We start from the raw sequence: 18,012 nt of genomic DNA, 5'->3' as shown, positions 1-18,012 counted from the left end.
AAATTCCACCTCTGAGGGTGGCTGCTCAGAGTTTAGTCACAGAAGTTTTATGAGAAGGTCCAAGCCAGGGGCTGTAGCACTGTAGATAGTGCACTTGCTTTGTAGGTAGAAAGCACATGGTTTGCTCTCCAGAATTTCTTCCATTTAAGGGATCACTGGCAGCAGGACTGGGGAAGACCCCAATCTGGGGCTCTGGAGAGCCACTGCCAGTTGGAATAACAGTCCTGGAATGTCTGGGCAAATCATGTGACTCAGTATAAGGCAACTTCCAATATATTATTGTTCACATTTTACAGATAAGGAACTAAGGCTAATATAGTGACCTGACCCTTGAACCTAACCACCAGCTACAAACCCAGTTTTCTCCCCAGCAGATGACACTGATTTACTTTTAACTATTGTGAGTTGTCCCATGTTTCCAGAATGCAGTAAGTTCTTGGGTCTGCTCTTTACAGATATAGTTCACCCAACAACGGCACATGCTGCTATAAACGACAGACAGATACTATATAGTATCTGTCTGTTGTTTATAGCAGCAAGCACCATTGTTGGGTGAGTTGATTTATTGCACTTGATTTTGCCTTCTGCTTGTTACGCTTTACAGATACAGTGCTGTGATGTCCAGGCATGGATTCTTCTGATCCCCGCTTCCCACATTTCCAATTCAGTTTCCATGCAGCCCTCCTAATGGGTTTTGTGTGTAAGCATTTGTTGTATCCTCCTGATTGCTGAGTTGTCTTTATCACAGAGTGGTGTGTTTGCCAAGCACTCTTAGAACTGCAGACAGTGCTGGCAGCTGGCCATAGCTAGAGCAGTGTTTTCTCTTCTGGAATTTGTTGAGGCAGATTTTAAAAATTATTTTAACAAATTCTTTAAAAAATACTTCTGCTGTTTCTGTACACCAGCTGATACTTTTTAACTCAGTAAATTGGCCCCTGCACTTTTAACCCACCCAAAAGTGTGGCTGTTAATTTCATGTGTGTCAGACTCTTTTTCTGCCCAAGATTGTCATCTACAAGAAGTCTGGATTGTCACTGGTGATTAGAAATTGTCCCTAGGTAACCAAAAATTGCCCTTCCTGGCAAGTAGGTGATGACTGAGGGCCCTTGGTTGGCAGCACATTGTCAGTTTAGATCTTTAAGTTACCCTGTCTCTCCCAGTCTGTCAAATGTGGCTTGTTAAGCACTGATTGAAGTGTGGTCATTCACTGAGCCAATACTTTCATCAGCAGAAGCTTCCTGCCAACAGTTCTACTATTTGAATTCTATTTTGCATCTTATCTGTACCTAATAAACATCAGGACTCAGTGAATTTGTCTGAGTGTGGTGTATATACCTTTTCTTTACTTTAAGACAAGTCCTGAGGCTCAGGGTGGTGGTGGTAGGGAAAAAGTGTGAAATGAATGCTGATTATGTGATTGATTGTCTTTGCAAAGCATTTGCAGCAGAAGCCTACAGAGGAAATTTCATTTGTGTGGTGTGTTTTGAGGACTAGGCATTGGTTCAAAGATACTGTGTTCTTTTTAAAGGCTGGTGACTCTGATAGATTGCCTTTGAACTTCATATGTTTTGGGGCTGAGCCCTGGTAGTGACAAATTAGTTCTGCCTAAACGGAGTTTTAGAAATGCCTGACTCAAAAAGCAGAGATGAGAGTGGGAGAGGAGAGAGGAAATCCCAAAGGGCACTGCATGGTTTTCTTGTAAATATAGCCCACTTTGGACAAAATTAATGGCTGTGTTATCTTTACTCACTTCTGTGGTTGGGAGCCACTCAGAAGTAACTTCTCTACAGCCATGGCCAGTATCTTTCTGTATGTTCCTTTGAAGTAATACATCAATGATTAAAAAAAGGAAAAAAATACTTATTTCCCTTTTGAGGTTTTGTAGCCTTTGCAATTCCAGAACAGCTAATTTTGAAAGCTGTGTATAGTAAAATTGGAGATGAGAGATTTTTTTCTCCAACAGTGGTTTTTAAATGCATGTATCACAAGTTAATAACCTTTTTCTTGTTCTTATTAAAGACTAGTAACTTTCATTGGGAGCTTAGTTGCACTGACTCATCCAATATATGCACCTTTGAGAGGAAGGAATCTGCCTGTTCTGGTTTGCTTGTGTGTGGTTGCTTTTATTGCTAGTTTTAATTGACAATCATTTGTATCATTTTAAAAAAACCATGCACCACTTTGGCAAGGTGCGACAGAAATTCAGTACATATGCCACAAAATGGCTAAGCACCGTTACATGCAAGCTGCTAGACTTTTTAACCAGTTTTGCAGGCTCTTAATATGAAATATATATTTCACAGATCTTTTGTACAATTGTTACTGGGTTAAGTCATTTGGGCTTTGGGTTTTGCTGAATATTTTATACTGGTCTATCCTATACTCTTGTTGCTGGTTGTGCCTTGTGTATTCCTTGTTTAAATATGTTTCAGTAATTCAAGTGTTCTTGTTTTCTAAACCTTTTTAGGATTAGTATATTTTATTCAGAAGGAGATAAAAATATTTTAACAACTAAAAGAGCAGATTCATTCAGCATCTTCATTCAGGAAACATGGTTTTTAACAAAACTAAAAATTGGTATTTTCAGTCATTTGCTTCTGCATCCTTCTGTTCCCCAACTTTTATTCAGCTCTCCTTATTTTGTTCATAATGATGGGCAAGCTCATTATTTTCACTCTTATAAATTTGACATAAGGGGGTGGAATCTTTCTCTGCTTGAGACCCTGGAGAACTGCAGCTAGCCAGTACTGTGCTCTGAACTAGACGGAATGATGCTCTGATTAAGTAAAAAGCAGTTTCATTTAGTAATGAAAGACACCCTTTGGAGCCATTGCATCTTTCAGCCATTATACCTTTGCATCCTGACTCCCTTCTTTGCAATACCGCTCCTACTTCCTGATACCAAGGAGGTAAAGGAAGGATATAAAGGTTCAGGGATCTCCATTCCTACTTGTATCTGATGAATGGAGCTTTGACTCTCGAAAACTTATACTGATAAGACCTTACTGGTCTTTAAGGTGCTACCAGACTCAAATCTTACTATTCTTCTGCAGAGCAACACAGGTACCCACCTGCAACTTTCCAGAGACCATTAAAATACAGTCTGAAGCAGATCCTGAGCTGTTTACCATTTAGTTTACACATCCATACCCTGTGCTTTTGTCTGCTCATGACCCTCAAGTTGTTAAAATGAGGATTCAGAGTTGTATGGAAGTGGAGTAGGTTGTCTGTATATTTGTGTCCCTAACTCTAGTCGTGATATTCCTTTAGATGACCCCGGAACATGTTTTCATCTCTTATACACTGATAACTTCTTCCGATTTTCTAGATTAAAGAAGCAAAGAGAGAGAGTGATGTGTGTGAGAGAGTGCATTTTGCGCACTGATCCTGTTTTTCATGTTTGGATGGCTGCAGATATATGATTTTCTGAATGTTTTTCCCACTTGTTATATGACAGTGCCGTACCCAAAGACAAGGACAGGCAGTGCTTTAAACTGCGCCAAGGAATTGACAAGAAGATTGTTATCTATGTGCAGCAGACAACCAACAAAGAACTGGCCATTGAAAGGTAAGGCAGAATCTGTGAAGATGCAGTGGTCTGAGGTACCACCAAGGACTAGAAATCCCACCCACCCAATGTAGTACATTGGATTTTGTGGAGTGGGAACTGAAAACTTTAGCCTGTCATTTATCTGTTCTAAAAATCAACATTCTCTCATGGTTTTCTCCAAACCACTTTGGAAATTTTTATGCCCATGCTGATAGGTATTTGTTAGGGAATCCTGATTTTTGTAAATTTGTTGTTACATTTACATCCTGCATCCTGTCATGTAACCAAAAGCAGCATACATAGGATTCCTAGGCAGTCTCCAAACTATCACTGGCTAGCCCAGGGGTGTGCATTGTACAGCCTATGGGCTGATTACAGTTCAGTAAAGCTGTGTGGTGTTGTGGCCTGTGACTGGACAAATCTCTCCCAAGGAGTTTCCCACCCCAGAAACTGGCATCCAGGGGGAAGGGGAGATCAGAACATGAATAGGAAGAGTTCTGACCCCTCCCCCAAACTTCTCACTGCTTTCCAGAAACACACAGATTTGGGGCGTGCAAAATACCACTCCTCAGCATGACTCCTCAAAACACCACCCCTACTGCCATCCACACTCATGGGAAGTTTCCCTGTTTGTAGTCTCCTGTGATGCAATGGGAAATTCCTTGTGTGTGTGTAAATCTGAATGCCCCTTCTGAGCCCAAAGAACAATTGAGAGGCAGAGTTCCCTCCCCCTCAAACAAGTAGTGAACCATAATGAAGTGAGGCCGTATCACAGTGGAGCTAGGTACTGTGATGGGGCGTGCCACTTCTCTCCAGTCAAAATCCCTTTTGCTTTTCATAACTGTTTCAGTTGTGCTCCCCAAGGCTGGACCTGCATTGTCAGCAAGGTTGCTTGTTTGCCTTCTAGCTGTAGTCTGGAAGCTTTCTTTGGTTGACAGATTAAAAAGGCTAAAACCTGGTTTCCATATGTAGTGCAGCTGTGTCCTGTGCCTTACTATCCTTTTTGATCAGGATCAGGATCAGGATAATGTTGGTTGTGGAAATGCTTGATAGAAATTGCCTTATTTGTTTTACAGATGTTTTGGCCTCCTCCTTAGTCCTGGGAAAGATGTACAAAGTGGCGATATGCACTTGTTGGACCTGGTAAGGCATACTTTTGTTAATGGGATCATTAAGGATGAAGTATAATCTTCAAAAATAATTCTGAATGTGGCCCCAGAGTGCAGATCAAAAAATCAGCACAGAGGATCCCCGTAGAGAGAAGTAAGGGGGATTTTTCTGTCATTCCCCCGGTTTATAGAGAAAATTTTTTTTCTTTAAAGCTCCCAAAAGCAGAGATGTGATTTCTGTGTTTTTGCAGACCTCACAACTGAAGCAGCAGAAATCTTATGAGATCACAGTCAGCATTACAATAAGGATTTTTTAAAAGGATCTGCTGAGGTGAGAGGCGGCAGCAGCAGCAGCAGCATGGAGGGGAGAAGGTGCTGGGAGTAGCACAGATTAAGTGGAGAAGAATATGGTGGGGAATGGACAAGGAGGCAGTGTAAGGGGGAGATGAGACAACAGTGTTTGGAGCCAGCAACTCCCAGTTACAGGATAGCAAGTTGACTTCGAAGACATGCTTTCTGCTTCAGGCTTCTTGCTAGGAGCTTCGGTCAGCCTTCTGATGGAAGGGGGATAGAGGAGAAAGTGTGTCCCAAGCCCACTTCCAATCAGTAGGCCAGTGCAACAACAAGAGGCTTGGTGCAGAAAGGGCACAGAACACTTTTTATACTACAAACGTTCTGCTGCACATAAGTGCATTTCCCAACAAATAAAAATTTATTCTCTGACAAAGTATGTATTGTGGTTAGAGAATCAGACTAGGGTTTGGGAGACCCAAGTTCAAATCCCCATTCTGGCTTGGAAGGTTATTGAGTTACCATGGGCCAGTCACTCTCAGCCTAAGATACCTTGCAGGGTTGTTGTGAGGATAAAATGGAGAAGGGGAGAACATGGTAAGCCGCTTTGGATCCCCATTGGGAAGAAAAGCAGGGTATAAATGAAAAAAAAACCTTTTGTCCTGCTGTTCTCCCAAGGAACTAAAGGTGGCAAACTTGGGGTTGGCTCCAGACTAAATTTTCCAGTGGCAGAATAGAACTTTCATGCCTCCCCACTTTCACTGCAGCCCACTGATCTCCACAAAATGCTTCTCTAGAGAGACTGGGGACTCTGAGGAACGTCATGAAGTGGGTCTACAGTAAAGATGAGGAAGAGGAATCAGTAGAAATCCAACCCATTTTTCTCCCATTTCTTTATTTATTCTCAAAACAACCCTGTGAGGTTGGGTAAGTTAAGCTGAGAGAGCGTGACTGGCCCAAGGTTACCCAGTCATTTTGAGGGGAATATGGGGATTTGAATTGAGCTCTCCTTAGTCTATCACACCAACTACTATACCAGTCTTTAAAAAGAATACAGGCTTTGGTTTGATGTCCTCCATTTGTTTTTAGGAATCTATGGGCAAAAGTTCTGATGGGAAGTCTTATGTCATCACTGGGAGCTGGAACCCAAAGTCTCCACATTTCCAGATAGTCAATGAAGAAACACCAAAAGGTTTGTGAGTGGGGGCCAGATAGTCTGAGATACACAGGCTGTTCCTGTCCATGTTTGGAGAATTTGGGAGCAAACTTGGTGCTTTCCAAAAGGAGGCAGTTGATGGGAGATTGTAGGACATGGAACAGACAGTGGACAAGCATCAGGAGCGGGCACAAAGGCTTAAGGAACTGGATGCAAGGAGTCTCCGAGACTTCCTATCCACATCTAGTGCGGATCAGATTGAGGTGCTCAGAAATGTAGGTAACCAGTGAGTGGTTTACCAAGTTTATTTCTTCACATTGGTTAGGGGAAGGAATTGAATTGTGAATCATTATTATAAACTGCTGGCTCACAAGGAATTGTGGAGGCTGGTGTAGAATTAGAAATTCCTACCACCTCCAGGTTTCCCCTTTGGGATTCTATAATTTTTCAGTGGCTGTAGCAGATTTAACTTCCCAGTCTCTGCTTTCCCTCCCTTTAACTGGCAGTCACCTTTTTAGTGCCTCGTGAGGTGTGCTCGGTTCTCAGCAGACTCTTTCCTCTCCCTACACTTTGGTTAAACTGTAGAGTCATATTTTTCTGCATACTTGAGAAAAGGCCTCCAAATATATAGAACACTATATCCGAGGATAGCTTACTTTTTGTGATTGATGTGAGCCACCCACATTATTATTAGAGATAGTAGAGAAGGAACCTGTGGCTCTGTGGCAGAGCATATGCTTTGCATACAGAAGGTACCAGTTTCAATGCTCAGCATCTTCAGTTGAAAAGAGAGAGAGAAAACTCAGCAAGTATTGAGAGACTTTTTTCTGCCAGAAGTCCCAGAGAGCTGCTACTCAACAGAGTAGACAGTACTGAGCTAGATGGACCAACAGTCTAACTCAGCTTAGGGCAGCATACGTTCAGAGTAATTTTTATCCTGCTTTGTTCAAGATGTTCATGTCTGTGTGTTCCCATGGCTACAGAAGGCCTATCTCCTCAGTTGCATAGGGGATTAACTGCCCCCCACCCTGCTGCTCCTTGCTGTATAGGGCAGAATGGAAGCTTCCCAGTTGGCAGGGAGAGCTGCCTGTCAAGGTTGTGGGCTAAGATGGGGGTTTCCAATGGCAACAAAAGGTCTGCAGACATTCCGAGCCTATGTTGCCTAGGGAATCAATGGATCGGCGCCAGCCTGTCTGGCATCATGAATCATTCACGAATTGAATGAATCGGCCCAAAAAGTCGTGGATTTCTTGGCCCCACGAAACGTGTTTCTCAAAACACAAATCGGCCTGATTTGTCACAAAATTTGAATCGTATTTCGATTCATGCCCATGTCTAAACTCAAATACCATTGCTTAACGTTTTGAGTATGCTGATATAATCACTTTCAGCTCACGCATAAAGCAAATTTTTCCGTTAAATAAACCAACTGAGCAAACAGCTAGGGGTAACTTTTTTTTCTTGCATGTTTGTCTCTCTCTTTAGACAAAGTGCTGTTCTTGACCACGGCTGTAGATTTGGTGATCACTGAGGTGCAGGAGCCTGTTCGGTTCCTGTTGGAGACCAAAGTCCGTGTGTGCCCTCCCAATGAGAGGCTCTTCTGGCCTTTCAGCAAACGGAGCTCCACTGAGAACTTCTTCCTGAAGCTGAAACAGGTATATTTTTCATGGAGGCTTCCACCAAGGGCCCGTGCCCAGGTTGTTCTCCAGCTCTTCTTGGGCTATGTTGCCTTTTATTTGAATTCTTCTGGGGCCTGTGTGAAGAGCAGAAGAGGTAGCAGTTGAATTAGGGCAGGGAGTTTTGAGGCTTGGGGATAAATTCATATTGCTGCTTCTTTGCAAGGGTGCTGCTTTTACAGCCTTAATTTTTTTTCCTCTACTTTGAGATAATCGACAGGGACATGTTTGAGCTTTGCTGCAGCCCAGAAATGGACAGAGCTCCTTCCTGTCTGGGAGTTCTTAGTGGCATTGTTGCACTTTCCGTGGTGATATCCAGACTCTCTCCTGGTGTTTGGGGGAGTGTACATGCATGTGCAATGTGATAGTAACTTTAAAGCTTATACTTAAATTTATTTTAAACGTTTATACCCTGCAACTCCTCCACATTGTATTTTTGAGGTGACTTGCAACATAAATATTAAAACAGACAATAACAATAAATGGTCCCGTAAACCTCATCCCCCATTAAACCCTACAGTTTTAAAGTGTGTTTTAACAGTCATTTTAGAACTAGTTTAGAATTAGTTTACACAGCACAAAGACAGTAACAAAAATAAAGAGCAACCTCTTAAAGATGAAATAAATTAACTGATCTGGCAAGGAGGAAAATGTGTGCACATTCTCCCTCCATAGCCATCAAATAACAATTAGCAAAAAGCATGAGAGAAAATCAAATTCATACATTTAAGGATGTAAGGCAACTTTAGGGGAAGGCCTTGGTCTCTGTGCTCTGGGAACTGTTGGCCACTCTGTTAAGTAGAGAGATCCTTCACTGATCTGATCCAGTAGGGCACTTCTTTGAACTGTGTTCAGAACTGATATGTTTTGTTTAGCTCCACCAGTAAATAACTTTGCTTGTGGCATCATTATACAACATTAAATGGACTGGCCCTGGATGTTTGATGTAACTGCACAATGGGACCATTCATAAAAAGGTTGGTGTGTCTAGTGACTTGGGGAGTTCTCCAAGTATGTGCAATAATATGACTTTGTAACCAAAACAGAAAAAGCCTTCCAAGGTGTTCTGGCAAAGACTGAGCATAGAATCATAGGGTTGGTAGGGACCTTAAGGGTCATCTAGTCTAACACCCTGCACAGTGCAGGAAATTCACAACTGCCTCTCCCCCCCACACCCCGGCACACCTCCAGTGACCTGTACTCTGTGCTCAGAAGATAGCAAATACCGTCAGGATCCCTAGCCAAACTGGCCTGGGGGAAATTGCTTCCTGACTCCAAAGTGGCAATTGGCATTACCCTGGGCATGTAAGCAGGGGCCATGAGAACTAAGTATTGATGTAACCCTTCCTGTCCTCCCTCCTTCATGATCTGCCTAGGTTCACAGAATCAGCATTGCTGTCAGATAGCCATCTACCCTCTATTTAAAAATCTCCAAAGAAGGAGAGCCCACCACCTCCCAAGGAAGCCTGTTCTACTGAGGAACCACTCTGTCAGGAAGTTCTTCCTAATGTTTAGCCGAAAGCTCTTTTGATTTCATTTCAAGCCATTGGTTCTGGTCCAACCTTCAGGGGCAACAGAAAACAGCTCTGCACCAACCTCTATATGACAGCCCTTCAAGTACTTGAAGATGGTTATCATATCACCTATCAGTCGTCTCCTCTCCAGGCTAAACATATCGAGCTCCTTCAACCTTTCCTCATAGGACTTGGTCTCCAGAACCCTCACCATCTTCATTGCCCTCCTCTGGACACGTTCCAGCTTATCCATATCCTTCTTAAATTGTGGTATCCAAAACTGAAAACAATACTCTTCGTGAGGTCTAACCAGAGCAGAGTAGAGCGATATCATCACTCCACGTGATCTGGACACTATACCTCTGTTTATACAGCCCAAAATCGCATTTGCATTTTTAGCTACCACATCGCATGGTCTACTAAGATGCCAAGATACTTTTTGCACACACAACTGCCAAGACAAGTCTCCCCCATCCTATAATTATGTCTTTGATTTTTCCTACCTAAATGCAGAACTTTACATTTATCTCAGTTGAAATTCATTTTATTTGCTCCAGGAGGCATAGAATGTTGAGAGCAGGTGAGTGTCAGTTAAAAGGAGGTGGCGGTGGGAAGGGAAGAGGGAGAGGAGAAATTGGCCTGTTCATACCTCTGGTAGCTTATAGTTTCTGGGAGGAGGAGAATTTCCAAACTGTTCAGTTAAAATTTCTTAAGTCTTCAAAGTGAGCCCCACATAGAACTCATTATAGACATCCAACCTGAATATGATCAAGGCATTGGTAACTATGGCCCAATCATGCCTTTCAAGGAAGGGCCACTGTTTGCAGATCAACCAAAGTTGGCTCCGTGTGCTACATGCCATACAGGAGTTTTATGGCTCTGTTCAGTGGTATGGTTCTCATAACACTTTGAACTCTGAAGGAATTACAGTGCAATTCTAGGTACTGTTGGACTTACTCTGGGGAACAGCAGGGCCCTTCACCACCACCACTATTCCCAGTTACTGTACTCTATTTATCCATTTATTTTATTAAGTTAGCCTCCTCCTTCCTCCCAAAGGCTCTCAGAGACCTGCACAAATATTTTAAATTTTAGGTGGAGAACTATGGGCTGAAACCAGAGATATTATCAAGGAAGAATGTGCAAAGACTATTCCTGTAACCAAAGGAAAGGAGAAGACTAAATGGATGACTGAGGAAACTCTTAAAATTGCTAAAGATAGATGAGAAGCAAAAGGTGACAGAAATAAGGTCAAAATTCCAAATGCAGCTTTTCAGCAACTTGCGTGCAGAGACAAAGAAATCTATTATAAAAACCAGTGCAAAGAAATAGAAGACAATAACAAAGGAAGAACAAGAGATCTGTTCCAAAAGATCCGAGCAATCAAAGGGAAATTCAAGCCATGGCTTGGGATGCTGAAAGATCAACACAGAAATATAGTATCTGATCAGGACAAAATAAAGGAAAGATGGAAATAATACACTGAAGAGCTATACAAAAGAGATGGAAGGATGACAGATACCTTCGACAAAGAAACTTTTGATGAGAAACCAGAAATTTTAGAAAGTGAAGTAAAAGCTGTACTCAAAGCAGTTGAGAGAAACAAAGCATCTGGAGTAGATGGAATACCACTAGAGCTATTTCAAGCTACAGAAATAGAGTCCATCAAAATCTTAACAAGAATCTGTCAACAAATATGGGGGGGAAAAACAATGGCCCACAGACTGGAAACAGTCTACATTCCAATTCCAAAAAAAGGAAATGCTAAAGAGTGCAGCAACTATCGAACTATTGTGCTAATTTCCCATGCAAGCAAAGCGCTGCTCAAAATTCTACAGCAAATACTCTTACCATATATAGAATAAGAAATGCCAGATGTTCAAGCTGTATTCAGAAAAGGAAGAGGCACTAGAGATCACATTGCAAATTTATGATGGCTAATGGAACATACTAAGGAATTTCAGAAGAAAATCAGCCTGTGTTTTATAGATTACAGCAAAGCTTTTGACTGTGTGAATCATGAAAAGCTATGGAGAATGTTAAAAGAAATGGGGGTGCCACAACATCTGATTGTTTTGATCCGCAACCTCTGGACAAGAGGCTACTGTTAGAACAGAATATAGGGAAACAGAATGGTTTCTAGTTTGCAAAGGTGTCAGACAAGGATGCTTACCTATTCAACCTCTGTGCAGAGCAGAGCATATAAGAAAAGTTAAATTAGATCTAGAAGAAGGTGGAGTGAAAATTGGTGGAAGGAACGTTAACAATTTGAGCTATGCAGATGACACCGTGTTACTGGCAGAAAATGGTGAAGACTTGAAATGACTACTGATGAAAGTTAAAGGAGAAAGTTTCAAAGCAGGATTGCAGCTGAACATCAAGATGACAAAAATAATGACCGCTCAGGAATTACACAATTTTAAAGTTGACAATGAAGAAATTGAAGTTGTTCAGGATTTTCTATTCCTTGGCTCAATCATCAATCAAAAGGGAGACAGCAATGAAGAAATCAGAAGAAGATTGAGACTTGGAAGTGCAGCTGTGAGGGAGCTAGAAAAGATATTTAAAGATAAAGATGTCTCTTTGGGAACCAAGATCAAGATAATCCAAACTATGGTATTCCCCATTACTGTGTATGGATGTGAAAGTTGGATGGTGAAGAAAGCTGACAGGAAGAAAATTGATTCATTTGAAATGTGGTGCTGGAGGAGAGTTTTGCGGATACCATGGGCAGCCAAAAAGACAAATAAGTGGATACTAGATCAGATCAAACCTGACTTCTTGCTAGAAGCTAAAATGACAAAGCTGAGTTTATCGTACCTTGGTCACATCATGAGAAGGCAAGATTGTCTGGAAAAGTCAATAATGCTAGGAAATGTGGAAGGCAGTAGGAAAAGAGGAAGACCCAAAATTAGATGGCTTGACTTAATAAAACAAGCTACATGCTCCTGTTTGTAGAATCTGAGCAAGGACATTTTGGAGGTCTCTCATTCATAGGATCACCATAGGTCAGAGGTGACTTGACAGCACATAACACACACAGGTAGAAAATAGGAGGGATGGGGTGTATTCAGCAATGCAGATGCTCCTGAATTCAGTTCCTGACACTTTCAATTAAAAGGCTCTTCAGGGAAAATTACATTACATGAAACCCTGCCAGACAGAGGCAGTTTTGTAAGGTGGACCTAAAGAGCTGACACAGTAGAAGGCAGCTTTATATATTTAAAAAAGTGTAGGACTTAAAATCACGTCATTGCAGGCCCACATCCATGCTGAGCAATAGGGCACAGTATTATTTTCCTGGAGGAAGATCCCAGATTTGACAGCTCTTTCAGATGGGAGGTGGTGGGAAAATCTTGTCTGGAAGACGTCTTCCAGCCATAGTGGACAATACTCAACTAGATAGACCAGCAATCTGAACTGGCAGTGGGCAGCTTTGTATGTTCATAACCCTGCTTGTTTATGTCTAAGGGACCATTCCCACCCATCTCCCACCCATAAAAGCTTGCGTTGGTGGGCCATGAGATACAATGCTGTTCCTGAAAGATGTTCAGCCATTCTTGTGTTTTTATTGAAACCTGCAAAGAATTCTCCTGAACAGATATGATGGGCCTCCTAGCCAGCCTTTTTGGAACTTTTTGCTACTGCTGTCTGAGCATTACTAGAGAATATGTTAGCAGTGATGAGATCTGTCATTGCTTATAAGCTTATGTGAAGTGTGTGTGTGTGTGTGCCTGCATGCTGTCCTTCACCTCTCTCTTTGCATCTACGTTTATTTTATACTTAGAACCTTAAGAGGTAGGCTCTTTATTGCAATAGGGCAGTATCTCTCTGTGTTCCCAGGGGCCTTGAACAGGGTCACAATCCCAGAGGCAAAAAGAAGATGGCTCCTGTGTTTTAGAGGCTCACTAGCATGCTAGAGGAGAGGAAAATTCTCCAAGAACTTCGCCTCCTTCTTTGAGAGGTAAATTGTAGAAGGAGGCTAAACAATTGGTTCTGTTAGCTATAAATATTTCCCTGATCTAAAGGCGCAAGCTTGTTAACTTGAGGAAGTTTATCTTGCTGAGCTAATCCTGTTGCCTTTGTCTTGCCTGCCTTGCTTTCATTGTGTGACCTATTTAGCTCATTTGCCCTCAGTTTGTTCTCAGGCCCCAACCCAACTGCTTCTAGGGTCAGGTTCACTTGGCAGGCACCTCTGTTTCAGTTCTCTCATTTGAAACTCTGATTAAGAGCTTTGCCTCATAAACTCCAAACAGAAGCCAGTCTGCAGACACTCGCACATTTGAGCCTGTTTAAAAACAAACAAAAAACTCCAAACTGCAAATGGTTCCAGGTGGCTTATCTCTCTGCTTACTAGCAGTGTCATGGGGGAGAATGGTGGAAATGAAGCACTCTTTCCAGATTATGTGAAGCCCAAGGGTAATGTTTAATTTTAAAGCGTTTCTGCTTGGAAAAATGTTGCGATATGGATAAGGCAGGAACTTCTAAGGAGAGACAATCAGAAAAGATCTAGGCTTTACAAAAAGCCTTTCCAGACTCTTATAGGCTGTTGCCTGACTTTCTATGTGCTTTCCTCCTCTTTTTCACTCCTCTCTGTTCACTCAGCTGCTTTGATGCTGTGGAGCATTCATGACTATTTCAAATGTTCAGGGGAAAGTTGACCACAATAGAATGTGGGGCTGCTTCTGTGAGGGGCAGGAGGAGCTAAGATGAAGGGGGCAGCAGGTTGAAGACAGAGAGAGGGTCAAGGAGAATGAGGAGGAAATGTAGAAGCATGATGGTTGTAAGAAGGGGAACCAGAGTGATGAATGCAAAGGTCAGGAAAGGAGGGGCCAAATGAAAAGGAAGCAGAGGACCTGGAGCAGATGCGTGCTGTTGGCAGGCAGGAAGAAGAGAAGGAAAGGCACTTTGGACTGAGGAGCTGATAGTGTATCTGGGACAAGGGGAGACAACTTGTACAGGTTTGAGTTACTGTGCTGAACCTCTTACCATCTTGATTAGGAGAGGAGTCAGGATTTCAGCTGGAGTTGAAACAGCCCCGGTCATTGCAAAAGAACCCTAGACCTTGCTTGTGATGTTATGGTTAGTTATGGTTCCAAGGTCTGTTAACTCATATATTTTATTATGGAGATCTTGAATCCTGGGTCCATTTCATTTTTTAATGTTTCTCCATGCTCAGTCAGTGAACCAGAGATTGAAACAAAAATCCTAACTCGTTCCCCTTCCCAAAGCAAGATCCTGGCTTGCCTCTTGTGCACTTTAGGAAAAGTGATTCTCTGATGGTAGTGCCAAGGAAATGTATTGGTGCATATTGGTCCAGTTTGTATATCACCTGTGTGCATTTGGGGTTGTCTGGTTCTTCAGAAAAGAGTTCCAGCTGTTATCTTCACTCTTATGTCTCTTGTCCTTTAGGGAGGGAGAGAGATTTTGCTGCTAAGCTTTGGACCTGAAGTAAAATTCTGTCACAGGAATTGCATTCTAGTTATAAAAAAATCTCCGGGCCGTAGTGGTGGCATATGAGTTTCTGGAGCATGTCCTTCCAGAATCTTTCTAAGAGAGTCATACTGCCACCACCACTCTGGAAAATGGAAACAACAATCAGAATTCCCTTCTTCTCTCTTATCTCTCTGTCATGAAAAATTACTTTTCCTTCTCTTCTCCCACTCACCCTCCTTGCTGCTGAGAGACCTTCTGCTTGTGAATCTTTCTGTCCACTTTCCCACATAATTTTAAACCACACATGCATTGTATACTTTTTAGATAAAGCAGAAGGACAGGAAAAGCAGCACAGACACACTCTATGAAGTTGTGTGCTTGGAAAGTGAGTCAGAGAGAGAGAGGAGAAAAACTACAGCCAGTCCAGCACTCCGTTTGCCTCCATCTGGATCCCAGAGCTCCATGATTCCGTCTCCTCCAGAGGATGATGAAGAGGAAGGTAAGTAGTGACTGACCACAGCTGTGGGTGGAAACCGGCAGCTTCTCAGGACTGCTAGAAGAAATTTGCAGGATTCAGACGCCTCTTAAAAGTTCTGCTTCCACGAAGTTTAAAAAGGTGTTGGCTGTTTCCCACAAAGACTTGAAAACCAAAGGCACTTTGTGTGCCTTTCTTAGTGCTTTGTGCCCCCTGCACATATAAGAACATTACTGCTCCCTCCTGTTACAATAGTGGTCCCAGAATGTTTGAAATTCTGTAAAACCCCAAGTGTGGTGACTGGAAGAAACCTGTGTGTGTAAGAAGCCTCATCCACAACTGGTTTTTATACAGAGCCCCTTTGTGGGGAGTGGAGGGCCACGCCCCTCGCTGTTGTTCAGAATAGTCTGTGGGCAAGTCCTGTTGCCCCAGTGGCTGCTGTCTCTGGGCTGGGCTGGCAGCAGTGAGGAGGGGGCTGATTTTACTTGGGTGTTGACAGTTTCTGAAACCCAGTAGAGAGAGAGGTTACACAATTCATCTTGAGCGGAGAGCTTGATTTTTCCCTCCCCACCCCATCAAGCGCATAATGTAGGTGGTTTCTCATTTGGGCTGGAGGGGTGAATCCTGCTGTTCTATTCATGAGTATAATTTTTGCACAGAGATAAATATGACCCAATGGATGCAGCCAAGGGAAATCTTTCGCCAAGGAGGGATGGTTGATCTCTGCTCCAAACTCCTTCTGTCTTCTCCTTGACTTGTTTGTTTTTTTGCAGATAATGATGAACCTCTTTTGAGTGGCTCAGGAGATGTTTCCAAAGAGTGTGCGGAAAAAATCCTTGAGACATGGGGAGAGCTATTGTCCAAATGGTAAGCAGTCCCTCCCCTCCCTTCTCTTTTAAAAAGTGTACTGTGAGCATATTTTCTAAAAAGTGTACTGTGAGCACATTTTCCTTGCAGATAAACAGAAATTCCTTTTTTTACAGTTATCTGAGCTAGTGGCTAGTGTCATGTGATAATGAAATCCACACCTTCACAGAAGTCCAGCCATTTCCCCCCCCCCCCGGCCGCCCTTTCTTACAGTGACCCTCATCGCTGCCACTTGCTCAGGAGGGTGTCCATTTCAGATGTTTGATTGAGCTCACATTTCCCAGCCTCCTACATGAGAATGAGCTGGAGGAGACCAGATGTAGCCTTGGAACCATGTTTAGATGGGAAGTGCAAGCTGAATTGGGAATGGACACCTGTCCCCTTGCACTTGGTGTCCTGCTTACCATTCATCATGTGCATTTCTCTCCCTGCTCCCAGGCATTTGAATTTGAGTGTGCGACCCAAAACCCTGTCTGCCTTGGTGAGAAGTGGAGTCCCTGAAGCACTAAGAGGGGAGGTTTGGCAGCTGCTTGCAGGATGTCACAACAACGATCATCTGGTGGAGAAATACCGAATTCTCATTACAAAGGTAGGCCAGTAGGCTTGCTTGTGAGTTTAATGAAAATTGATTCATTATATAGAAAGGTTACCTTTCAGGCTTGACAAATTTTCTTTGGCTCTAGGAGCCAGCTCAGAGACTTAGGAGCTGGACTCACTTTTCAGCCATCAGGGTTTCAAATTTTAATGACCATATTTTTTAACTATTGGTACCATAACTCCTAATCCTAACCTCTTCATAGTTGCTTGTAAGTTTATTAGAGCTATGGCAAAAGCCATATCAATATAACACATATAAATATAGGGGTAACCCTGGTTGTCATCACCACAATAATCTTTAAACCTAATTTATCTTCTCCCCATTTCATCATAATTCTATTACTGCTTTTAGAAAGCTCCATTTAATTAAATAATGGAGCAAGCATACAAAACAGTTAAGAAATGAATTCCTCCCAACGCCTCTGAGTGGTGTAAAATTACATTTACATTTAAACCAGCAAGGTTTACACACATTCATTTTTGTCATACAACAAAATATTCTGATGTGAAATGATAAGTAAACTTTGTGCTTTCACTGAGAATTGCTGAGAAATGTTACAACAAACGTTACAATAAAATCATTGCTGAATATAGTATGTTCCACAATTACATTTTTAGTTGCCATGGTGAATATGGACCTGGGATTTGTCAAGCCCTCTCTTACATAGCATTTAAACCTGAAACTCTCCCACTACTGGTGCCTCTTGCAGTTGGAAGCAAGGAGTACTGTCACATACATCTGCATGTTTGAATGGCCTTTTGGGAAATTTCACAATGAAATGAGTTTTCTACCAACCTGTTCTCCTCACAGTAATAAAATGTTGGGAGTATTTTTGTTCTGTTGACTGATATTTAAAGTTTTAAGAAATTGTAAGTCCAATGCACAGCTTGCTCTGTGTATGTTTGTTAGGATTACTTCCTTAGTTCCTGATTCCTTCTTGTCTTGCTTGAATTGAACTGCTATTTATGTAAAAGAAAAAATACTGTAGTAGGCAATGTAAGGTGCACAAGCTACTCATAGACTCCGTAGACCTGTGCTGATCCAATATGATACAATGTATAGATTAACCTATGGAATTCTCAGATACAACCTGTGGGTGGTGGCTTTGAAGAAAGCCACATTTACAAGTCATCGTTTTATTAGTAACTGTAAGCAGTACACCACAGAATGCCAAATACAGGGGTGGGGTAGGGGCAAAAATGCTGCCTTCATGGTCTTTCTTCTGAGCTTTCCAGAGGTATCTTGCTATTGGAAGCAGAAGGCTAGAGTAGTGTACCTATCTGATCCAGCACAAGTTTCTTATGCCATAAGCTTGGTGGGTCTGTACACCTTAGCTTGCC

General features: G+C 42.3%; 1 protein-coding gene across 4 annotated transcripts in view; it reads left to right on the top strand.

Moving 5' to 3' along the window:
• Positions 1 to 18,012, top strand: part of RABGAP1 (RAB GTPase activating protein 1) — a 74,549-nt gene that overhangs the window by 14,757 nt on the left and 41,780 nt on the right. For all 4 annotated transcript variants that reach the window (XM_054997433.1, XM_054997430.1, XM_054997431.1 and 1 more), the window contains exons 7-13: positions 3,458 to 3,568; positions 4,627 to 4,693; positions 6,040 to 6,142; positions 7,592 to 7,761; positions 15,057 to 15,231; positions 15,981 to 16,074; positions 16,513 to 16,663. In XM_054997433.1, the coding sequence (XP_054853408.1) occupies positions 3,458 to 3,568; positions 4,627 to 4,693; positions 6,040 to 6,142; positions 7,592 to 7,761; positions 15,057 to 15,231; positions 15,981 to 16,074; positions 16,513 to 16,663 (871 nt within the window). The remainder of the gene's footprint in view (positions 1 to 3,457; positions 3,569 to 4,626; positions 4,694 to 6,039; positions 6,143 to 7,591; positions 7,762 to 15,056; positions 15,232 to 15,980; positions 16,075 to 16,512; positions 16,664 to 18,012) is intronic.

The sequence above is a fragment of the Eublepharis macularius genome, chromosome 14 (genome assembly GCF_028583425.1).
Source record: "Eublepharis macularius isolate TG4126 chromosome 14, MPM_Emac_v1.0, whole genome shotgun sequence".
NCBI classification, from domain to species: Eukaryota; Metazoa; Chordata; class Lepidosauria; order Squamata; family Eublepharidae; genus Eublepharis; species Eublepharis macularius.
Note: the sequence above shows the minus strand (reverse complement) of the source record. Positions and strands in the feature narration are given on the sequence as shown.